The sequence below is a fragment of the Protopterus annectens genome, chromosome 7.part1 (genome assembly GCF_019279795.1).
Source record: "Protopterus annectens isolate FY-2018-M chromosome 7.part1, PAN1.0, whole genome shotgun sequence".
Taxonomy (NCBI): Eukaryota; Metazoa; Chordata; order Ceratodontiformes; family Protopteridae; genus Protopterus; species Protopterus annectens.
Genome location: NC_056740.1, coordinates 196,260,259 through 196,286,006, shown reverse-complemented (window position 1 = coordinate 196,286,006; position 25,748 = coordinate 196,260,259). Strand labels below are relative to the sequence as shown.

Genomic DNA, 25,748 nt, shown 5'->3' with positions numbered 1-25,748 from the left:
GGGCTACCACCTATGTGATAGTTTGTGGGTACTTTGTTTTTTCCAAAGGGGATGACTATGCATTTTTTGGCGTTTAGCTTGAGGCCATGGTTTTGACACCAGGTATCTGTCTCAGTGAGACCCTTTTGGAGGATGTCTGTGTCAACCGGAGAGTCAATTATAGCCCCTAGTTTGCACTCGTCTGTGAACTTGGTCAGCCATAGTCCTCCTGTGCTTGTCTGTACCTCTGAGAAGTATGTGCCGAACAGGAGGGGACCTAGGACTGAGCCCTGGGGAATGCCACTTGTAACCAGTTTAGGGTCAGACCTAGCTCCTGCAACTCTTACCATGTGGGTTCTGTCCGTGAGCCAGTTGGCAACCCATCTCGTGACGTAGGGGGTTATGTTCAGGCTGGTGAGCTTGTCTATAATTTCTGAGTAGGGAATGGTGTCGAAGGCTGTTGTGAGGTCTAGGTAGGCTGTGTGGACCACCTTTCCCTCGTCTATAGCCTTGGTAACTATCTCAAAGAAGTCCACCAGGTTTAGGAGGCATGATCTGCCCTTCACAAAGCCGAACTGGGTAGGGTCCAGTGTTTGGAGGTTCCCAGTGTCTCTGTTAATGAGATCCATGTTGATGCGCTCCGTAGCTTTGCAGACCAAGCTAGTCAGGCTTATAGGGCGATAGTTCCCGGGGTCCTTTGTGGCTCCACCTTTGTAGAGCGGAATAACCATTGCTGTGCGCCACTCTGTGGGCACATAGCCTGTGGAGAGGCTGAGTTTAAACAGTGTGTTTAGATGAGGGGTTAGTTCATCTCTGAGCTTGTGTAGGACGCAGCGTGGGGCACCGTCCGGTCCCATTGATGCTGTGTTTTTGGCTTTGGTGAGGGCTGCTTTAACCTGAGTGTCTGTGATTTCAGGGGAACTACATTCTTCTGGTATAGTTATGGGCCCTTTTGGGGATGGGGGGGTGAAATTTGCACTGAACCTGTCTGCCAGGATGTTGGCTATATTGGTCGGTTCAGTGTATTTTGTGCCATTCTACAACAACTCCGAGCAGATCTGAGAATTGCCACTTAGATTCTTGACATAGCTAAAGAATGCCTTGTGGTTATTTTTGGAGTCGGTGGCAATTTTTCTTTCGAAGCTAGCCTTGGATGATTTTATGAGGGAACATAGTTTCTTGCTGATACTTATCAGGGATGTCTTCGCTTCTTGGGATTTTACTCTCTTCTGTACTAGTTTCCTCCTCCTATTGTATAGCTTATTTATGGCAGGGGTCCACCAGACTGGTATCCTTTCCTTGGAGGAGTGAGTCTTGGTTTTGTTTGGGATAGCACGATCCATGCATTCTTGTAGGTGCCCGTAGAATGCATTAGTAAAGGATTTTGCAGCTTGGCAGCATTATCCTTTAGCATGGGGGCTTTGAAACTTACCACCTCGGTCTTAAGTAACGTGAAGTTTGCTTTTGAAAAGCTTTTCATGGTGGTTTCTTTGACCGAGGTGATGGGGGAATGTGGATATCCAGAGTGATTAGTTTATGGTCAGATCTAACCAACGAGGGGTTGACGTCCGGTGTGGAACACCGATCGCCCTTGTTGGTGATGACCAGGTCCAATATGTTATCACCTCTGGTGGGGGTGTTGACCAGTTGATCCAGGGTGTTTTGAGTTTAGAAATTCTAGGAAATGTTGGGCAAGGGAGTTTGTACTTGAGTAGTTCTCCCAGTTAATGTTTGGGTAATTGAAATCACCCAATATCAGGGTGTTTGGTAAGACCTTTATGTTTCCGGGAATGCGGAGTGGGGGTCCTGGGACATGGTGGGTGATCTGTGGCAAGCTATAATTTGAATAGCAGTTTTGCCCATTGTTAGTTGCATGTGGATGATCTATGAAGCATTGTGCTGTGCCACTAACCTGGAGGTGTGGGTATCCTTGATGAATATGGATACTCCCCCACCTTTTGTATTTCGGTCCGGGTTTTGTGGCTGAAATGTGAGTTGTAGCCTGGTAGTGCTGGGGTGCTCTCTGGGGCCTTAAATCAGGTTAAGCTCATGGATTCCCCTCTAGATAATAAACATCTTTTTGGTGCTGCTGAGATGTTTGTCCCTTTAGGAAAAGGGTAAGGCTTTACAGGATTTGAAACATATTTTTGTGTCACCTCTTCCTAAATTTCAAAGGAATTGTCATAATAAATCTGCTTTTGTCCACAGACACTCTCACCCTCCCGTCAAGTCTACTCAAACTACTTCAGCTCAGAAGCCTCCTTTTCTAGACAAGCCAGGTGTTGTCTGACTGTTCTTGACCCTCTTTTCTCAGTCAAGTTCCTGTCTCTCTCTCTGTCTCTCTGTTCGTTTTCCCTGTCCCTTCCAGTTTGGTTAAAGATTACTCAGGATTCTTGGGTTCTAGCCATAATTTGCCAGGGTATATGGTTTGGAAATCTCTTCCTCCTTTTTGGGCATTCCTCAACCTTCTGAGGAACAGCTGCCCTTTTTTCCCCAGAAGTGCTTAAGGGCCTGTTGTCTCAAGGAACAATTCAAGAAGTTCCAGCACCTTAAAAGGGAAGGGACTGTACTCCAGAATGTTTCTGGTCCTCAGGAAGGAAGACAGCTGGAGACCTATCTGGATCTCTTTAGCTAAACACCTTTTTGAAGGTTCCTTCCTTTCAGATGCTATCCCTTCAAATCTTGTACTCCTTTCTTAGGCCTTTCTAGTCTTCCTGCATCTCAAGGATGCCTATCTCCATATCCCTAGTCATCCGCTTTTCAGGAAGGGTTTTACATTTCTCTGTTGCTTCCTTGCATTTTCAGTTCCCTGCTTTGCTGTTTGGCCTCTCTGTTGCCCCAAGGGTCTTAACCAAATGCCTCTTCTCCAGAGATTTAGGCCTCTTCTCCAGAGATTTTCCTTCGCTGTCTTCACTTTGCTATTTGCCTTCTCCAAAGTCTATGATTTACAGTGAATTTCCAAAAATCATTCGCGACTCCTTCTCAGGATCATGTTTTTCTAGGATGCAGGATCCATACTGTTCCAATGCTGGCATCTCTACCTCCTCCCAAGGCTTTAACTCTGACTGCATTTTTTTCAATCCCTTCTTCTTCTGGACTGCATTCCAATGAGGGAGTTTCTAAGGGCTCTGAGATACATGGCTTCCACCATTCCTATGCCTCCGCTGTCCAAGCTTCATATGAGAAAGCTACAGTGATTCCTAATGTCCATCTGGCTTCAACATTCTCATCCTTTGGGTTTTCCAGTTCCCCCTCTGCCATGCCTCAAGCTGAAACTTCAGTGGTAGATTCATCAGTTATCCCTGGCTTCCTTTTCAGCCTCCATTTCCTACTCAGAAACTCATTACAGATGCTTCCGACATGGGATGAGGGGCCTCCTTCGGGCCTCTGAAAGTACAGGGTCTTTGGTCTCTTTGCCAAAAGAAGGACCACATCAGTATCAGAGATGATAGCTCTTCTCCTGGCTTTTCAGTCCTTTCATTCTCTTTTCCTTCCAGTGCCCCTCAAAATCTTCACAGTCAATACCAGAGTGATGTGGTACATGAACAGGCAAGGAGGGGGGCAATATCTTATCACCTGTGCAGACTAGCTCTTCAGGTTTGGGATCTAGCTGTTCAGTATCAAGTGACTCTTCAGTCAGTTTGCATTCCCTCAGATCAGACCTTTGTGCCAGATTCTCTGAACAGGTCCATAACACAATCTCATGAGTGGATGCTTCACAGAAATGTGTTTCTGGGTATTGTCTAGCAGTGGGGTACTCCTCAAGTAGATATTTTTGCTTCTCCTCTGAAGAGAGAACTTCCTTTTTTTGCACCAGAGTCCCATATCCTCTAGCCTGGAACGTAGACACTCTGTTTTTCTTTGAAGGGGATGTTTCTGTATGCCTTTCCTCCCCCTCCTCTCATAGTGAGGGTCCTGTCCAAGATAGAGCAGGATGCTCCCAAAATATTGTTGGTGACTTACCTTTTGGCCCAGACGGCATTAGTTCCCTCTTCTGCATTTAGCCATGGTCCGTCATCACAAGTTACCTCAAAGGGTGGACCTACTCACACAAGACAAGGGGTCTCTCATCCATTCCCACCTGTCCACTGTTCAACTGACATTGTGGGTGATACGGTTTTGATCCCTTTTAAGACACCTTTTTTTTTTCTGAAGACGTGCTTCGGGTCCTGCAGGAGGTCATGAAGCCTACTGCCAGAATATCTCATTTATCCAGATGGAAGAGATTTTGTGTCTGGTGTTTTTCCATAATCTGGATCCACTTACTTTAGACGTTCCTTTGGTTCTCTCATTTGTGTGAATTGCTCAGTGCTGGGTCAGCATGCTCTTCTGTTAAAGCCCACCTGTCAGATATTTCTACTCATCATCTGCCTATGATTTCTCCTTTGGCTTCTAGATTCTAGGGTAAACAGTTTCTTAAAGGTGTCCTTCACATTAGGCCTTCCGGGAAGCCTAGTCCTACTTTCTGTGACCTTAATTTTGTTTTGGAAAATTTGACTCAGGCTCCTTTTGAGCCTGCAGCTTCATCTTCCTTGCAGCATTGTTCTTTGAGGACTTCATCTTTTGGTCCTTACCTCAGCCAGACAGGAGTTGGAGCTGCAGGCCCTTAAGGGCCGTCCCTCCCTTTTTCTTTTTTCTTAAAGACAGAGTGTAATTCTTTTATGCCCTAGGTGGTTAATGAGTTGTCTCTTAATCCGTCTGTTCACTGGCCCAGTTTCTTTCCATTCTACGCAATCTGCTAGTGAGAAGGTTCTTCACACTTTGGATTTGCTTTGACAACTCAGATATTATGTGGATAAAACTAAAGCCATTCATAAATATGAGCAGCTTTTTGTTTCTTTTATAGGTTCATAGGTTGGTACTAGGCTATTGGCCCTAGGGCTTGTGCAAACCTAACCATAACAGTTCCTTGGATATTTCTTCCCACAATTCATCCCACGTCTTTAAGTTTGGCGGTTTCCAAGCAAACCATTTCCTCTGGATATCTAAAGCCATTTCCTTTTGTTATTCCTTTCATGGGAAAAGCCTTATTTCTTGTGTTAAGGCACATTCTACCAGAGCCGTGGCTTCTTCTAGTGCTTTTTCCAAAGGTTTGGATACTAATTCTGTTCTTGAGGCAGGTGCTTGGACTTCTGTACATACTTTTACCAATCACTATAAGTTGGATGTTGTTTCTAGGGCTAGAACCATATTTGTTAGGGCTATCCTGCATGCTATTCTTGTGGGCTCTGTGGGGCCTTCCTCCTCCCAACTTTCTTCCTGAGCTTTTGTATTCTCCGTATTGTAAAGAATAAATTTAACAGTGATATGGACGGTCATAGTACAGTTGTGTAAAATCCTACCGTAATAGTAGCTGTTCTGTTCACTGTTGCAGTATTCACTGCCTCCCTCAACCCCCTGTTCCTTTTCTCCTTCAAGGTATACATTTTCCCTCTTTGTTAGCTTAGACTCTCATTCCTCCTGGGGCTTTTCAATTCTGAGGATGGTACATTTGTATCTGACCTTTATGCCCTGTGCAATCATCCTAGAAATGGTTCCATCATCCTAGCAATTGTGCCTCCAAAGGACAATTCCTGGATAGGAGACTCAGGGCTAATAGGCTCCTCTTCATCAAAACCATAAGCCAAAGACAAAGGCATCTGTGAAGAATAAGACAAAGATCCCTCACCAGACACTGACTCCTCATCTGAGTAATCTGGTTTTGTAAACTATTTAGAAGGGGTTAGAGGTCCAAAGAGGAGGGGGTACTGAAACCCCTTGAGGAGGCTTTAGGGTCATAAAGGCAGAAAACAAGACCTGAGTATACTCTTGCCATTCCCTTTGAGGATCCATAGGATGGACCGAGACATGCTTCAGGTTTTGGCTTTTCTTAGAAGGGACATCAGCCCTAACAAATACTGGAGGTTCCGACCCTTGGCAAGATTCAAGAAGAAAAACCGGAATGTCATCTCTGACCAATAATCTGTGGAATCTCTCTAGGATCCTCCGAGATAAAGAACTGTGGTTTCCCCTCTTGATAGCTGGAGCAGACACCTCTAAAGCCTCAGAGGACATGTGAAAAAACAGATCCATGCCAGCCTGCGGCGGGATCACGACAGAGGCATCTAACACAAACACAAAATGATGTATAGAGCTATTACCTAACTAAAGCCAGAGGGTTATCTGGTGGTGGCTGGACAGCTAAATAATCCAGCTGAGACATCTTAGCCTTCTTTTTACATAGTGGGAGTATCTCGGGATTAAAGGATTCTACCTTGGTACCTTGGGATAGCAGTTTAAGCTGTTGGTTTTCAAGATAAATGGCCAGGGAAGACAAACAAATTTTGAGTGTCTTAGGCACAAATGCCTTATATATACTACAAGAGGTATGGTCGTGGGAAGCACCCAAACAAAAAAAGATGCTGCTCGTGACGATCCTTATGGGGAATCTGCCTCCCACACTGACATTTTTCCCTTCTTGCATGAAATGAACAATAGGTAGTAAAAGTAAAATACAAGAGAAAAGTTAAAAAAACAAACAAAAAAAAAAACAGGGCACTTACTTGGTGTTGCTAAACAGCAACAAGACATTCAAACCAACTCCAACTGGCAAAAAATGCATTCATACTGGCAGAGAAAAGTTCTAAGTAGTTGCATCTGTATGTACCTTTTTTTTGCCTTAAGTTCTGTGCAGGGAGCGCAGGGAGCTTAGATGTGACGTATGGCACATACAAAATCTTTTTTTAGACTTTTTCATAATGGCCGAGTGTCAGGTTGCCCTGGGTAGGACATCCCTTAGACAGGACATCATTACTTACACTTTTTCTTCTTTTGAGGATAAATCTCGAAATATATTATTTTTGTTTCCCAAGTAATCAAACATTCTTTGCCGTGTGCTTATGACTCGGCAGGTGCCTCTTGCAGAGCAGCAGGTACTGGGTTACTATAAGAAAGTTTGTGTGGTTAGTTTCTCAACATTTGCCTGACAATCTTAGAAATGACATTTTCAATTCTCTCCTTGACAGGGACGTTGTATTTAGTCCATCTGCTGCAGAAGTCCTGAAAAAAATGTGATGAAAGAGGGAAACTGATTCCATTGAGTTAGTCAGATTTTTCTGTCTTTCTTATCCAAGTTTGTTAAAAGTTTCATGCCTAACTCATGGTCTTTTTAAGACTCTGCAAGCTTCTGCTATGCAGATGTTCAAAAAACAATGACAAGCTGGCTGTAAAAAGAAGAGGGAGCCTCTCAGAAACACGGGCAGTCCAGCAAGACTGAATGACTGTCTGGAAATTGTAATCCCCCTTCCATCCCAGACCATCTTTAAACCATCCCCAAAATCTGTCTCTCTCTTTCTGTCTGTGGCAGCAGATAATCTAAGATATATGGGTTCTGAAAGTGATCGAAGAGGGGCACAGATGGCAATGGGAATCACTTCTTCCTTTTCACAGGTGTCTATTAGGTATTTCAGTTCAAAGAGTTTTTCTTCCACAGGAAAAATAGTACATATGTATCGAGATCTATTTCTGTTTTTTTTTTCCTCCATTCAGTCCAAGTATTCAGCAAGGAAATGTCTCAGTATTCTAAGATTCATTGTTTTTGTGATCCACTAGATCAAACTGCATTTTTCCATCCCGTCACTCTGCGTCTGCTGACTTGGGTGGTAGTAGATCCTGTTCCTCATTCAGTTAGCTTAGAGTTTGCTGAGGCAGTGTATGGGAGTCCTTCGAGGTTTGGGTAGATTGCATTTAAAAGCCTCAGCATATATGAGTTTGTGTGTGATCCATAGTAGGTGTAGTGTGCGTCTGTGTTTAGCAACCTGTTTGGAAATATCAGTGTCTGTATGTGAGAGCTTTGCCTCCAAAGACATCTCTCGCATTCTGTGTCAGTCTGCTTAAAAATAAGGTGGTTGTCCATAAACATGAGACAATTTCTACATTGTCCCAAGATACCCATTTCCACCAGGCTGGCTACAGAAAAAGTAGAAAAGTGCAAATCCATGGCTGTGGATCCTCTTTTTTTCATGATCTATGAGAGTCGATGCACTCAGGTTTAGAGCTGGGCAGGGAAAAAAGGTCTAGGTTCGATCTAAAGCAACACTCTTGGTGTAATGCTTCCCAGTAGGCAAGCTAGCTGTTCTATACTCAGCTAGATACTTGAGAAAATAACAGAGCAAATTTTATATGCAAAATTACAACTCTAGGTTTCTCAGCTCCTCCCTATAATTAGCAAGATCCAGTTCCTGTTCAGTCAGTGAATGCAAAAGGAATGTTTCCAAACTGACCCTAGTCAACAACTTTTAAGACTTCGAGGAAAAAAACAAACTAAACAAAGTTTAAAAATGCAAACGTGTAATAATTCCTGTGGAAGTTTCTACTTGTAACCATATTTATTTGGCTTCTGTATTTGACTGATGCTTCTTTTTACTGTTTTTAAGGAAACGTTCAGCAGCGTATAAGCATGCTGTTAGGCAGTAGCGGCTGTCCCTGCCCCGTCCAGTCAGACTCTGGTTATCCTTCTGTATTTTCATCTTATGACATGAAAATATTACAGAAGTTGAATTTTTTTTTTCTGCATTTGTACATTTACTATTTCTGTGACTGTGTTCTTTGTTTTTTGACCTCAGATCACAGTTTTATTGTGAATGAAGTTATTTGAATGTACTGTGGAGATTTTACTATCTCTGACAGGAAAATACAGTTTAAATTGCTGTTAAATGTTGTTTTAGGACAGTTCAGCATGATTAAAAGTGTATGCAGCACTGGTTTTGCACATTGGTTGGTTTGATGCTTCTTGGACTTTGAGTACTGGAAATTCTTTAATTTCTGCAAATTATAAAATAATTCTTAACACATTTAAAACTATTTTTGTGATAATAGATTTATAGATTGTTACTAGTCTAATGACCCGGGGGCCTTTCTAAGCCTAACCAAGTTTTCCCAAAGAGTAATAATGTCCTGTATCCAAATAGGAGATTAAGGGCCAGGCATTTATAAGCTAACCCTGTCTATAAGGGACATGGGTACCAGGCCCGGTGCACGTTTCCTATTCCCCATCCAGTGGTCTAGGTTGTGCTTAAATTGGGTAGTAGACTAACTCAGCTTCACATGGATTTAAAGCCTGTTCCGTAAGAGGGGCAGTCTCTGGCATGCATATCCGTCTCTCCAGCATGTACCATTCAAGTCACAGGCAAATTTCAGGTCTCTAGACCATGTATTTCTGGTGCTGTTTGACTTGTGAATATGCCAGAGGTTCATTAGTGTGGTGTTTGCATCTAGATGCTTTGTAAGCCAGGCATAGATCACACCCCTCAGCAATTGAAAGAAGACTGAGTGGAGGGAAAGGGCTTTAAGGCACTCTGCATAAGGGATGTTTGTTACTCCTTGCATGCTTTTTGTAAGGAACCTCTGAGTTCTCTAGTTGCTGCATATGCCCTGTCAACTACATACTGAAGGGAGTATTGTAACCTATGATTGGTCTGATAATGGCAGAATACAGTGTGATAATGATCTGTTTGGACCTAGATGCCATGCCCTTACTTATAAGTTGTGCAACATAAAAGGATTTCCTCACCACTGTGGCTACGTGGTGGTTGAAGGTAAGGCTATTGTCTATGTGTGTACTCAGATCTCTGACCACTAGGTCTACTTTTAGGGAGGTGTTATCAGCATAGTAATCAGGATGATTGACTTCCCAAAGGGTACAGTTATGCACTTCTTAGCACTGAGTTTAATAACATGACTTTGGCACTATTTTTTCGTCAGAGATAGCCCTGCTTGAAGAATGGTAGTGTCCGCAGGGGAGTCACTGATAACCCCCAGCTTGCAATCGCACATTTTGGCAAAATTTGGTTGTGTTGGGACATATTTATTACTAGAAATCTTAATTGCTTATTGTGCTACATTACCCAGTACTGTCAGTTTATTATTCTGACTGGTGTTCTCTCCCCGACCTAATTTAGATAACCCTTCCCCCAAATCAAATCAGGTTTCACCTAAAAATCAAAAACAAAATAAAAACATGCCTCAACCTATGGATAGTATTTCTGTCAGGGCCACTTCTCGGCCCGCAGATATGTCTAGTGTAGCTTTGCCGGCCACTATGGAACAGGGGATCCTCACATACTTTGGGGCTGTTCTAGTACCTGACACAGGTATGGGAGAACCAAACCCTTTAGGTGCAGGAGTAGACTCAAGTAAGTGATCCCCTTGCCAGACATAATACTCTGTCCCCAGATATTTTATCTAGTAGTGAAATTCACACACACAGAAAGAAACCAAAGCTTCATTCAGATTTATAGATGTTTATAAGGCAGATGTGGTTTCTTTGGCAAAGAGTGTTCTGTAGACCATTAATTGTGGTGGTTGTGTTCCCATCCTTGACTCTAGTGCTAGTTTGGTTAGAGGCCTTTCAATTGTTTCAGAGAATGATGAGGAATTTGAGGACAGTGGTGATTTTTTAGTTGACAAAGTCCAGTTAGTCTGATTCTTCAGAAGATGAGCTTAAGCTAAAGTCCAAACAGCTGTTTACTTTTCTTCAGATTATTGCATTTAAGCTAATGTCCAAACAGCTGTTCACTTTTCTTCAGATTATTGCTAGATTTAGTGATGTTTTTTCTTGGGAGCAGTGATGAAGTAACCTAGAGCTTGGCAGGTTATACGACCTTACAGAGGACAAGATGCCCAATTGTGTGGCTGCACCCCCCCGGGCTTGGAAGGTATTTATAAAGCTGCATGCAGTTTACTAGTATCTATTCCAGCAGTCCCTAAAAAGACTCAGAGAAAATATTGAGTCTTCTCTTATATGACAGATGTCTTTCTCATTTGACTGCTGACCCAACTATTGTTTACCCAGCTGCCTGCTTAAGTAAAAAACTCTTGGCTTCATGTAATCCAACACGCCCCTGATAAAGAGGGAAAATGGTTACATTTTATCTGGAAGTTGGCATAGAGGGCTGTAGTTGTGGTACAGGGTTTGATCCCCTCAGCCCTCATTTGCCTACTGTGTGACCTTGTCAGTCACTTAACCAGACATTGCTCATGGGTTGCTCCTGAAAAGGAATAAAGGGATTGTGTCTTCAGTGGACCTACCTGGTTAACAAATGGTTATTTATTTAAATCTTCAGGGCAAAGGGGTGTTTCACTTTAGTAATCGAGCCTTTAGAATGTTAAATTATCAAGGATTATTCTGGAAATTTATTTGCATGCATCCTTCCCTGCAGTACAAAAGTCTTATATGAATTACATTGTTTTTCATTTAACTCAGTTTTCAAAACATACTTTGAGATGTGCTTGAATGTTGCAGATACAGTCCCAAGAAATACTACTACTTCTGTTGTGCTAAGAAATTATGCTTGGTTACAGTGATGTAAAAGCCAAAATTTTAAATGCACCTTTGAGTTCTGAATTTGTGTTTGGGCCCTCTGTTATACAGATTCTCGAACAGTGGGATGAGAGATGCAAATTAATGCATTTGGAATCTAGTAGGTTTCATGTACCCATGTTCTCCCAAGCAAAGGCGTCTTACTTTAAGGGGTAGAACTAACAAAAATCTCAGCCAAACAAAAGTCAGGAAATGGCAGGAGGATAATTCTTCAAAACCAAACAAGAGAGTTTCCTTTCTGCAAAAAGATGAACCTTTGCAAAGCTGAGTCACAGGACACCACTACCCTCCTTCCTGCCTTTTCTTCTCTTCCTCCTTTCCCCAGGCTCTCTTTAACCCTACAGCCTGTCCACAAGTAATTTCAGATAAATGGGTTCTTAGAATGATTTGGAGAGGATACACTTGACAGTGGATAGAAAATCCTCCACCTTTCAGGAAAATTCCCGCACACCCAGCACCAGACAGAGCTGTTTACTCCAGTGCTCCATCACATGATAGTAGTAGGGGTCATAGAACCAGTGCCTGCAATACATAAAGGCAAAGGATTTTATTCCACAATCTTTTAGGTAGAAAAAAAGGAGCACTCATGGAGACCCATCCTAGACTTGTTCTTTCTAACATCTTTGTAAAAGTTCTGAAATTCAAAATGCTCACCTTACAGTCAGTCCTAGTGTTGTTTCCAGACCACTGTTTTATCTCAATCAAGCTTATCATTCCTATTGCTCCCAGTTTCTGGAATTTTTTGAGATTTGCTGTGTCCGGTTTACATTATCCGTTTTCTGTATTACCCTTTGGGTTATCTACTGCACCTCGAGTGTTTAGAACATGTCTAGCCCTAGTGGTTGCCTATTGCAGAACCCTAGGCATCCAAATTCTTCCTTATTTCGATGACTTGCTGATTTGCGCAGATTCTATACCAGTATGCTTGGAGTCCTCAGACAAGGTTGCATCCCTCCTTTCCCACCTAGACTTTAAGTTTAACCTTCAAAAGTCTTTCCTCACACCCTCTCAACTAGTTGTTTTACTAGGGTGTTGAATAGACACAGTAAAAGATGGCTTTCCTGCCAGAAGGTGGAGTTCTGACTTACCAGGGCATTGGATTTTTCTCTTTTAGATATGGACTCAACAAGAGAGTTCCTCAAAATTCTAGGCCTCATGACATCAGTAATCTTCTTGATACCAGTAACCAGACTACACATGGGAAAAATGTAATGGTACTTGAAGAATTGTTGAACCATTACCTTCATCCCTTGGATTTCCAGGTACCTGTACTGGGATTTGTGAAACAAGAACTGCAGTTGTGGGGGGGTCAAATGTGTCTGAACTCAAGACTCTTTTTCTATCTTTAGACTCTAGTCCAGTCTGTCCAGATGGACTGTCCTTATTTTGCATGTGGAGCAGTGTCCATGGGAGTTCAAGTCCGGGGCTTGTAGGGTCCTCAGAACATACCAAAGCACATAAAAGTGATATTTTGGCAGTGATTCACACCTTCAATACGCTATTCACTTGTGGACTCCGGGTCCTCTTCTAGTAGGCATAGACAGCACTACAGTGAAGTACCTAAACAAGCAAGGGAGGAACAAGATCATACCCTCTTTGCCAGTTAGCAGTGATGGTCTGGGAGCTGGCTGTACAGCGTTCTCTACTCTTCAGGCCTTCTCCATTCCATCAGAGCAAAACAGAGTGGCAGACAGAGTAAGCAGATCCTGGTCAGACCCTCATAATTGGAAGCTTGGAAGTCCATGTAGAGGTCTTCCAGGACTTGACCCAAATGTGGGGAACATCTCAAGAAGATCTCTGTGCCTTCTTTCAAAACAGACATCTGAAAACATTCAGTTTATGACATCCTTGCAGCTGTGCTTGGAAGACAGGTGCTCTGCCATTCCTGTGGTTTGGAATGTTCCTTTATGCATTTCCACCCTTTCCAGTGATCCCCAAGGTACTTCCAGAGATTAAGAAAGAATTACCAAATGTTATTGTTGTAACCCCCTTTTGGTCCAGGCAAAGTTGTTTCTCCCTTTTAATGGAATTGGCAAAGGGCAGTTACCATAAGCTTCCTCACAGACTGGATCTGCTCACTCAGCATCAGGGTCAAATGGTACACCCCGCACAACTTAGAGCAATTGCCTCTGACCGTCTATATTATTCTACTTTGAAGCCTTTTAGGCACCTGTTCCATGATGGTCTTTAAGGTGGCAAGAAAACCTGCAACAAGAAAGTCTTATGTTTACAAGTGGAAGAGGTGTTCTGGATGGTGCCTAGCCAATAACAGAGGGACTGAATGGGTTTCGACTTCTCTGGTTATGAAATATTTGTACAAGCTACTTAGAGATGGTTCATCATATGCTTCTGTTAATGTGCATCTTGCATCCATCTCAGCTTGTTCCCTCATGGAGTCCCCTCTTTCATCTCTTTTTTTGTGGTTAAACAGTTTATGAAAGGAGTGCAAGTGAGACCCCTTCGAAACCAAATTCCTCCTCCTGGGGATCTCAGCTTTGTTCCTGAAAAGTTGACCTTACCTCCATTTGAAACTCCCTGTCAGGCTTGATTTATGGTTCATTATTTGGAAGACTTTTACTCATTTCTCTGACATCTATAAGGCAAGTATCTCAGCTGCAAGTTCTCATGGTAGGCCAACCGTATCTGATTGTTCACAATTGCAGGGTTTTGTTACTCACCAATCCATCATTTGTGCCTAAAGTTGTTTCTGAATTTACCTTGAATCAAGCTACCAATATCCCAGTGTTCTATCCTGATCCAAAAATAATGGAAAAAATATTCTACATACCTTGGATGTGGACTAACAGCTCAGATCCTACATTGATTTTAGAAAGGCCTTTAAGAATGCTGAATGGCTCTTTTTCTTCTCTGTGAGGGCTAAGAATGGTCATCCTATCTCTGAGCAAACGATTGCCCAGTGGTTGCCCTCTGCTATTTTTTTCCATTACACCACACCATGTTAAGTCTCTTCCAGGCAAGGTTAAGGCTCGCATGACTAGGGCCTTATCCTATTCAATGGCATATTGAAAAGAGGTGTATTCTAGAAGCATTAATAAGGGGGCAAACTGGTCCTGTGTTCATTCCTTCACAAAGCACTACAGAGTGGATCCCTTTCAAGGTTCAGAACAGGTTTTGCTAGGACCATTCTTCAGAGGCTCCCTATCCTTCCACCTGCCAGGTAGGATAAGCTTTGGGAATCTACCCAAAATGCCACCGAGGCAGTGGAAATGATGAGCATAGTACGGTCGTGTAGGTCCTACTTACCTGTAACAGATGTTTGATTTCCTCATTGGCAGCACCCACCTGCTATCTCCCAGGTTGTGCATAGCTGATGTGGGCTTTAACCTCTTTGATTCTGTTGTTGTTGTATTTGTTTTTTATATAATATTATGATTTGCTATGAATTTACTCTTTATAGATGATTCTGGTTTCAGGTACATTCCTCTCCTTTGTGGAGAGAAAAAGCCTGAGCAATCACTTCTTGTGAAAAGTTGAGGGCTTCCTTGTTAGAATATGGTCAGACAATCAGCTGTCACAGAAAGTGAGAGGGAGGTGAGTCTGAGCTTTCAAAAGCTGGCCAGTACTTGGTTACCTTGCCAGGTAACCAGGAATGCCACTGAAGCAGTGAGGAATTTAAACATCTACTATTACAGGTAAGTAGAACATAAGCAACTATACTTTTTAACATTTTTAACAATTTGTTTCCTTCCATTGTTCACTCTTACCCAGTTTTTCCTCCATTTCTTTTACAACAAAGTTGCCTTACTGTATGTCATTCCTCTGATTTGGACTGTTTTTACAACCTGTCTTGTCATATGAATGCCATTGCTTATCTACTTGCCTTATACATAGAGACATGTTTCCTACACTGTTGCTTGTAAGCTTACTGAAGGGGACGGGTCCTGGCAGTGAGCCCTGTGACTACTTAACGATACTTTTCCTCAGAGTCGAGGACTTGTACTGTAACCTAAGACTGCAGCCTTAGAACTTGGCCTTAGGCTGGCTAACTTATTAGTAGCTCTTTAACATGAATCTTTGCCAGATGTCTTGCTGAAGTCTTTGTAAATCACTTCCCGATCCCCTTCTTTTGAGGAGTTTGCTTACTGAGACATTAGTGTATTGGATTTGTACTGCGTGAAATTCAATTTTTGTTGGTTTGACACTGGATTCTCATGCATCTATCGCATTTGGCATTTTTTTAAAGAAATGATTCCATTGTTTTCCATACAGTTAAACGTCTTCTGGTGTTTCTGAATCTTGTTTGTCCGTACTTGAGCAGTGGATATCACTGGAGAGAAATCTAGAGGGGCAGAACTGAGTAAATGTATGTTTTTCTGGAGAGAAATCCATTAGGTCTCAAAAGATAATGCCATAAAACCAGAAAAGAACAGAATAAAAAGAAATGGCATACTGTTTATGAAATAAGGAACAAAACAGCAGTATACAAAGTAATTATTTGTATATTTTATTTTTTGATTCTTTTACTGTTTTTTCTCCCCTTAGGGAGCAATGGAATGGCCAAATTCTTTCCATTTAGCTGGGGATAACAATGGAATGGCAGTAAACAGAGCTGCAAACAATTTTTTTTCAATTCAGAAGAAACGACAGGACAAAGGAAGGTATGTTTAGGCGACTATGCAAATTGCATTATAAGAGGGCTAGCTTGCTTACTTGGCTAGTATATATATATTTTTTTCACCGAACAGACTATTTCAGTATAGTTCTGACAGTGCTTGAAAGATTTTTCACTTTCTTTTAATTGGGAAGCCTTTATATGCAGCCTTGGTAAATGCCTCCTCTTATTTATATTTTGTAACCAAAGTGCTCAGGCAAGCCATATCTCATTTTCATTGGATGTCTGGGAAGAAAAATTCCTGGCTTACAGCATTACCAGTTAAAAGTCCTATCATAGTGCAACATAAACTAAGCAATAGGATAACTGCATATGCATATTTCACTCTTGCAGAGAATGGCACATACGTTTTTATATGAAAGGAGAGTGCTGGCAAGAGTAGGATGTGAGTAATATGGAAATGAGTGAATAAAATGAAGTTTGTAGGTGACTAGCAAGAGAAGCAGGCTTTGGGAAGGGAAATTAAAATCTGTAGAGTGGAGTACATATTAAACTATTTATTTACAGCATGTGTTTACTTGCCTAGTCTGACTGGGCAGAAGGCTACAACTTTTCACTGAAAGCCCAGGGAGAAAAACTCCAGAAAAATCCCAACATTAAATAAGAAACAGAATGAACAGAGGTATGCAAGTAATCAACAAATATACAAAATTTAAACTGAGAGTGATTAATTAATAGCAGCATAATGTTATGAGCTATGAAAGTTTTTTTTTTTTTCTGGGAGAAAAACTCCAGAAAGTGATACATAAAGAACATAGTAAACAGAGGTATAGAAGTAATCACCAGAAGTATACAATAATCAACAAATGTACAACATTTAAACAGACTATGAATAACTAATAGCAGCATAATATTATGAGCTATGAACGTTTTTCTGGGGAGAAAAACTCCAGAAAATGTTACATAAAGAGCACAGTAAACAGAGGTATACAAATCAGCAGAAGAATGCAATAATCAGGAAATATACAACATCTAAACACAGTGATATTAATTAGTAGCAGCAGCATGTAAGGAGCTATGAAAAATACTTGGAAATTAACTTGGTAGAAGGAAACGAGGAAATGAAAGATTGATATTGAGAGGTGAGAGAGACTATTTTGTGAAGGGTAGGTAAAAGGAAGGAGAGGACAGGAAGGAGATTTGGATAAATAACAAGGTGTATAGTGCTTGAAAGAACAGAGAAAGAAAAAGCTAGGACATTTTTCATCTAGGAGCTGTGTATGTACAGAACCAGGTATCTCTAAGGTATTCTCTTGTTAGTCCTTTTAAAGAGTTTGTGTTTACTGAGACATGAGACTAGCTAGCATCATTGGGAAATACTGAGCTATGAAGTAGAAATAAAGTAAATAAAGCTGTTGCTGATAAATGAAGCACTGATTATTACAGTGTAAGGACACGCAGTTACTATATCTGGTTGGTTGATTGGGTGTGGCACTGCTACACTGTAAAAATTGTTGATGATTTAACCAGTTAAGGTGATATCAGTCTGCACAGTTTAAGCATTTATATTGGTTCAAATTTGGTGTTTTTTTTTAGCTTTGACCATGAATAACTTCTTGTTGGTTAGATTATTCCATCACATCACCAAAAAATTTGCAAATTGTAATGGAACTATATTTTTGAGCATGCTGATCTGAATTACTTGTTATGCCATGTCAAATGTTTACTTAACTGTGGTCTGGATGTGCAATAAGTAATATCTGAAGCAGTGCTTAATTATATGCAGGGAGATCATGAAGAACACTGGACCTTGTGTGAGTGAGTGTCCAGGTTACCAAGTGATATCATTATGCAATATCTAGCATCTACAGAAATTGTCCTGGTGCGACTTATCTTTATTCTGTTCTTTGTTTTACCATTTGTTCAACATTTAACACTGCAGTTGTTATAGGCTTGGAGGGGGCCCAAGAGCTTTGTTGCCACACAAATTCAAATAAGAATATGAGAGAAGCAAATGGCATTCTCTGGGTGCAAACAAGAGTAGATGAGATGACAAAAAAATCAAGGAGCTTTCAACACCAACAACGGCTCCGGCTCCTCTGAACTTAGAACTCAAGACTCAAGATGATTCAAGATGGCGTTACAATGATTAGGGGTTCATCCCCTCCAATCAGAGCAAAAGGCCAAGGCAGGATGTTTATTATTATTCTTCTGATCAGGCTTTTGTTTCCTCTTCTTCTTCTTCACGATCAGGATCCTTTACTTTTTCCTCCTTTCTGGATTGATGCGGAGAGACTCCTTTCCTTCAGCTTCTCCTCCTTTGTTTTTTGGGAAAACCTGGCATGAAATGAGGAACATTTTTCTGGGGGGAGGTTCAGAGTATTCAGAAAAGAGAAAGAGACCTTTCTTTTTCTTCCCCAACATAGGCCCTGGCTATTCCTCCTGTTTTGGATATTTGTGTATGATGCTTTTTGAGGCTAATTTAACCCTGATTCTTTTCCTTTTAACAAATTTAATAACAGATACTGTTTTTTTTTAATAGTTTTACGTATTTTCCTTATTTATAAACATATTTTCACATTTCATCATTCATAGCTTGTTTAATACATGACCGATCACTAATATTAACCTGTGGTGCACTGTGGCCAGTTTTCATTGGCTGTTTCTGTTCTAATGAAATTCAGCTATCAGATCATCAGGCAGTGTATTAGAAGGCAAGTAGGTCTATTGACTAATTATGCGCACTTGCACCTAGCAGTCCTTAAGATGTGAAGCCTTAACAGAGAGAAAGATGAGTTGATGAACATTCTTTGTATGTGTGTTTATTTTGTTTGTTTTTCTTAAATCTTCCTACCAGTTGACTGAATCCTGTACTGCTGCTAGGTGTACTTAAGATCGCTGTGAGATTGTGGTTGATAAATTGTCATTGAACTTCCTGAGTTGGAATGGAAGAAAGTTGCATTTTAATGTATGGTCATCGGGAAATGCTGATAAACAAGTTTTAGAGCTCAATTATGAAGGTAGTGTATGCGTACTATTTTCATGTGTTCTGTGGAAAACATTTTAACCTTTTTATTATCTGGAGGCCCTTTCAAGCCAGTCAGAAAACTTAACTCCTTGGTGAGCAGCTGTTGGAACCAGAGATGTCCTTCCATATCACTGTTGCAGTATTCTTTACAATAGGGATCCCATGCCAAGGGCAGCCCAATGTCTGGCCAGTATACCAAAGCCATTTGGTTGTAAAGGGTATACCATATGTCACACAGATGCTTCCCATGCACAGCATAGGGCATAAAGGTGACGTCCAAGTGTACCATCCTCAGAGCTGCTCTGCCGCCAGTCCGAACACCATCTTTGATCATCTGTCTGAAGGCCCGTTCATCTCCTGGCTCTCCCGCTTTCAGATGAGTGCCCAGTAGGGGGTTTTGATTTTATTTATCTTATGTTTGCCTTGTAATCTGGTTGCTGGGCTTCATGTTATCGAAAGGGAAAATGCCGGTGCAGGCGACAGATTCCCCATAAACGTCATCACAAGCAGTGGGTATTCTGTTTCGGTAATTCATACGACCATGTGTCTTGTGAGATTTGTCAGTCCTTTGTCCTAAGAAATCAAAGAGTAGTCTTTCTTCCCTAGCAATTTATCTTGAGAACCAACGACTTAAATTGCTGGCTAAGAATACCATGTAATGGTTTTCCTGGCCTGAGGGCCAGCCATCTACGAAAAAAAAGACCCAAGAAAGTTAGGCCTGATTCTTTGGCTGTACTGCCTCCACGAAACGGCCCAGAGGAGTATTCAGTTTCTTTTTTGGATTCCACTGCCACAACTGTTTCTGAGGCCAGCATGGACCCAATGCTGTGCCTGTCCATGGAGATTTTGGAGACGTCTGCTTAGGATATACAGGGTGAACCGCAGCTGGTTATTACTGAAGGGCCTAGTGATGGTCCTCAAATTTTAGTTAGGGAAGAAGTCCTGACTACCATTATTGTGTGCCATCAAGGGTCAGAGCTTCCAAAAATTTTCAAGGCTGAAATCCCACTCAAAAAGAAGCAGAAAACTAAACATATTTTGCCTGCTCCCAGTGATCCTCAGAGTGAATGGCAGAACTTCACTCACAGTTTGTTTAAATGCTCTCATGGCTCTCCAGCCCCCACTGGGTATTTCTCTTTCTGCTCCCGCTCCCCCTTGGCTTTCTACCCTTCTTAAGAGGCCTAGGGAGCAGGTTTCTTCGGAGGAAGATGCTGCTGATTCTGATGAGGAGTCCTGACTTATTCCTCCCAGATTCCTTCGCCACTTGACTGTGGTTCTTGTCGCTCATCCCTCTTAGTACAGATGATTAACAGGTGAGGTAGTTTGTTTAGATGCTTTATTACATAAAAACACATCAGGATGGATAGCATCATCAGAGATACTTCAGGTACAACTAACACTGGGTAAAACTGCAATCCAGATTGTAGTCTGCTATAGATCCCCCACCATGTCCCAAGACTCCCATTCCACATTCCTAAATACACTGGAAAATATTAGGGTACAACCCAATACCCTTATACTGGGAGACTTTAATTACCCCTCCATTAACTGGGAAAATTACTCATGTTACCAACACACTTGCTCAACGTTTTCTGGAATTCATTAATTCCAGTGCCCTGGACCAACTCATTTTTACCCCCACCAGGGGTAGCAACATCCTTGACCTGGTCATTACTAACATGGGTGACCGTTGCTCTACACTAGTAATCAACCCCTCCCTGGTGAGATCTGACCACAAGGTAATGACCATGGATATCCACACCCCCCCAAAGGAAACCACCACAAAAAACTTCTCCAAAGCCAGTTTTGGGCTTCTAAAAAACAGAGGTGGCTAACTTCACAACACCCATACAAATGGAAAATAGGTGCATGACTGCTGAATCGTACACCAATGCACTGTATGAGCACGTACACAAGTGCATGGAATGGGCCATACCAAACAGAACCAAGATGCTCTCCTCCACAAAAAAGGAAGCCAATCTGGTGGTCCCCCACCATAAACAAACGCATCTATATTATCTTGTCGAAAGATGACCATATCGAACAGCATAAACATCGAAACTGCCGTACATTGAAACTGTTCTTGTGGGGGGCTGTGCCCCCCACACCCCCCGCTAATTATATATACCAACTCCGAGATCGCACTACAGTGAGAATTTCTCATCCCCACTGTACCTTGATCCCGTAACACTTTCGATGTATGGCATTTACGCCATTATTGCCATTCAATATTTTCAACATCCGATAAGGTGAAGTAGACCCAAACAATCTCTACAACAGAAGGAAAAAAACTGTTGCAGAAAAGGGTGAAGTCCCAAGCCTGGAAAAACTCCTTTGTTAGCCTCAGCAAAAAAAATGAAATCCATCATCAAATCCTCTAAAGCTAGCTATGAAAACAAAATTGCTGCAGATTCTAAAGACAGCCAAAAGGCATTCTATAGTTATGTCAAGAATCTACTTGGCAATACGCAGATCTGCTCTGAGTTGCAGCACAATGGGAATACATATACAATACCAACATATTGGCTGACAGGTTCATTGCGAATCTTACCCCCTTTTCACCTCCCTAAAGGGCCTATCAATTCCTGAGGCTTGCCAAGTCCCTATTATCATGGCTACACAGGTAAAAACCGCACCGTCCAAAGCCAAGAAATACAGCTTCCATGGGACCTGATAATATCCCTGGCTGTGTTCTACATGAATTTCAAAGTGAACTGGCTCCACAACTGAGTACCCTGTTGAATCACAGCCTCATTTCAGGCTTTGTTCCTACTGAATGGTGCACTGCTATGGTCATCCCACTCCACAAAGGGGGAGCGACTACAGACCTTAGGATCTACCGCCCTATTAGCCTGATGAGTCTGATATGCAAGGCTATGGAGCGCATCATCATGGACCTTATAAATAAGGACATAGGGAATATCCAAACTCTGGACCACACACAGTATGGGTTTGTGAAAGGTAGATCATGCCTGCTCAACCTGATAGACGACTTCGAGTCTGTCACCAGAGCTGTGGATGAGGGCAAAGTAGTTCACACAGCCTACTTAGATCTTGCCAAAGCCTTCAACACCATCCCTCACTCAGGAATCATGGATAGACTCACTAAACTAGGCATAAACCCCTGTGTAATAAGATGGGTTGCCAACTTTCTCACCGATAGAACCCATGTAGACATTCTACAAAAAGGCCTCACTGACACCAGTGACTGTTGCCAGAACCATGGCCTTAAGCTCAATGCCAAAAAGTGCATTGTTAATCCCTTTTGGAAAAAATTGTGGCCCATGAACTACCACATAGGCGGTAGTCCACTAAACACCAAAGCTGTGATGAGAGACCTGGGGACACAGGTTGACAGCAACCTCTCCTTTGATTACCACATTGCCAGTGTAGTCCGAAAGTCCTGCTATGTGGCACATCTTATTACAAAGGTTTCTCATCCAGGAAGAGAGAGGTCATAATCCCTCTCTACTCGTCCCTCATTAGACCTATTGTAGAATACAATGCCTCATTTTGGTATGTACCTCACTAGACAACTACAACAACTGGAAAGGCCCCAAAAATGCCTCACTAAGAGGATCTTAGGCCTTAGACACATGCCCTATATGGGCAGACTCAAAAAACTCCACCTATACTCTGTCTCTTATCGCCTACTTAGAGACCATCTCTGCTTGACCTACAAAGCCATGTCTGACCCAGAGCTGCTAGATATGCTACACTTAAAGAAATCCCAACCCCTCCATGCCATACACTCCAGGGACCTTAACCTCATTACCACAATAAACAGAACATGCTGGAGGGACAGGTTCCTAACCCAGAGACTTCTCATACTCTGGAACAAACTTCCCATTCAGGTCAAACAGAGCACTTCACTGGCCCTCTTTAAGAGAAATCTTGACGAGTGGGTGGGCAATAGGAAGTTCACCATGGGCTTCACTTCAGTGGCCTTGCTTGATAGGGACACTGGGAACTAACTTTGGGTGGCATGATGCCAGGGAATCTTATTGGGCTAGGCTTATATAGATAGGCTTCAGGGCCGTTAGCCTAGTACACACCTATGAACTTATAAAATATAAACAAACTGATTAACAGACAGACCTTGCAGACAAACATGCTTACATCTCAACAGCTTACTACAAAATGGCAGTCAGGCCTGCATGTGCTTAGTATTTATACATTTGTGCAAGCCCTTAGATAGCTTCTTAAAGACTTACATACACATATTGATCTACAGTTCTGAGGACGAAGAGCCTATCAGTCTTGACTCTCCTTTTGAGGAGATTTAATTTGGTGGTACTGTTTCAGTGATGGAATTTTTCAAATGGGACTGTGCTCAAGTGTATGATGTTCAGAACAAGTACTGTGAGCTTTGCAGATTGTTTCCTAGGCCGTCTGTTGTTTTTCTTGTTCAGGCTGCTTTGCTGGATGCTTTTTCTACCACTTCTCAGGCTCCTGATTCTCAACTCCCTGCTCCCAAAAAACTGATGGGTTTTATAGAGTGCCTGAGGACTGCAAGTTTCTATCCAAGTGTCCCTCTGCTGATCCCTGTGTGGTGTCAGTGGCTTCTGATAAGCCTTCCAAATTGTTGCCTTCTACTAAGTTGCTGCCATCTGATAAGGATAGCAGAACCATGGAAAGGCTGGGTAAGAAGGTGTATACTTCTGCTACCCTAGCCTTTAGAGCTGTTAACTATCAGACGCACATGACTAGGTATGTTTTGGCTGTTCTCTCTCAAGCATGTCAGGCTATTTCTGATCTCCCTAATTCTGAGGGGAAAGCCTCTGCTCTTGCTTTGCTTGGGACATCCTCCCAAGTAGCTTGCCATTCCATTAAATGCAACTCTAATGCAGCTAATGTTTCATCTAGGACTGCTGCTTTTGGATCTGTTTTGAGGAGGTGGTATTGGCTCAGACTTCAGCCTTTACCTGATGATGTCAAGGCTAAACTGATGGATGCTTCTCTGGACAATAAGCATTTGTTTGGTGCTGCTGCTGCAGAGTTGTTTAAGTCCCTGCAAGAAAAGGCCAAGGCTTTACACGAGTTGAAGCATGTTTTTGTTTCCTCTGTGCCCAAGATTCAGAGGAATTATTTTAATAAGCCTACCTTTGTCCATAGACAGTCTCACACTCACCCCAAAGGTAAAAAGGGTGGTAGAAGGGCTCCCTCTGCTAAGGCTACCCAAACTCTTCTTACTCAGAAGCCTCCTTTTCCTGACAAACCAGATGATGTCTGACTATCCTGTTCTTCTCGGTAGCATTCCTCTTTCTCTGCGTCTTTCCCTGTCCTTTCTTGTTTGGGTAAAAATCACCCAAGATTCCTAGGTTCTTTCCATAATTTGCCAGGGTTATTAAATGGTTTGGAAATCTCTTCCCCTCTTTTTGGGCATTCCTCAGCCTTGTCAAGAACAACTGCCCTTTTTTCCAGAGGTGTTTCAGGGCCTTTTAGCTCAAGGAACAATTCAAGAAGTTCCAACTCCTCAGAGGGGGAAGGGATTTTACTGCAGAATTTTCTTGGTTCCCCAGGAAAGAAGGCAAGTGGAGACCCATTCTGGATCTTTCTCAGCCAAACAACTTTTTTGAGAGTCCGTTCCTTTCGAATGCTATCCAGTCAAACCTTGCTGTTCTTCATGTTTCACTGTTGCAGTCCTGACTATTGAGATTTCCTGCCATGAAAGCCCTCAGCTGGCCCGACCACCAGAGAAAATTCTTTCCATTTCCCAGGCTGGCGGAAGCCCTGACTGGCATCAGTACGTTCGGGTATAAAGGTAGCCAGCCTGCGTCATATCATCAGTCTTTTCTTGCTGTAGAGCCCAAAGCTGTATTCAAGTGCGTCGGTCGTTCTGCACCAGAGTGTCGTGAGACAAGATAAGTACCCAGCTGGGGAACTTTTTTCTTTTCTTTGCTCATGTCAGATAGTCAACAGCTGTTTCTATTGCGATAAACCGATCCCACACAGAGACTTCCATTCCTTTTGTGTTACTTGCCTAGGCCCAGACCACTATCTTCCCAGTTGTTTCTGTGCACATTTTAATTCAAGGACTATTAGGCATCGGGTTAAATTTCATGCAAAGTTCCTTAGCCAACAATCTGTTCTTTCATCATCTATGACGTCCGTCGTTCATTCTGAATCTGAATTTCCTAAGGGCAAGAAAAGCGTAGGTCTTTGGATGACCGTTATTCATCACCTGCTTCTCCCTCAGGGCTTGTGATTGTTGAGCAAGGTGAGGCACTTACGCAGCCCCCTTCTTTTTCTGTACCGGTGACTCAGGCCTCTGTCAAGTCCTTTTCATTCTCTGATATGCCTTTAGTACCTTCCAGCTCTGCACAAGGCCTAGACATTGGCTCATCGGTCAGGTCCAGAACCGCTCTGCAGGTCTTGGCGTCCGGGGAGCATACACCTCCCAGAGACTTTGTAACTAGGCTTCGGCCCACTCCAGCTCTAGTGCTAATTCAACATTCACAAGAGACTGGCATCAGGTCATCAGACGCCCTTAGCCAATCCAAGGAAAGCTTCTGCATCAAGGCCTTCAGCTAAGCCTTCTGGCTTCACTTCACAGGTGTCCCAGCAGGATTTAATCAAACTAGCCAAGAACTTGATCTCCATTGTCAAATCAAGGCAAGCTCCAGGGCCTACTTCCCCTGGGAAAAGGAAAAGAGATGCCACTCTAGAAATTTACCAGGATCCCCTTCTTTCTGAGGAAGACTCCGACCTTGGGGACTCTGGGTTTGAGGAAGGCCCCTCCTATGCATCATATGAGGACTGTAACTCTGAGGAAATCCTCACTTCTGCTTCTTCCCCTGAGGATTTCA

The 25,748-nt window shown here is 42.4% G+C and overlaps 1 protein-coding gene across 3 annotated transcripts in view; it reads left to right on the top strand.

The window, feature by feature from the left end:
• The window catches only part of THUMPD3 (THUMP domain containing 3), a 688,598-nt gene that overhangs the window by 318,166 nt on the left and 344,684 nt on the right, over window positions 1-25,748 (top strand). For all 3 annotated transcript variants that reach the window (XM_044078641.1, XM_044078640.1, XM_044078642.1), the window contains exon 7: window positions 15,842-15,957. In XM_044078641.1, coding sequence (XP_043934576.1) covers window positions 15,842-15,957 — 116 coding nt within the window. The remainder of the gene's footprint in view (window positions 1-15,841; window positions 15,958-25,748) is intronic.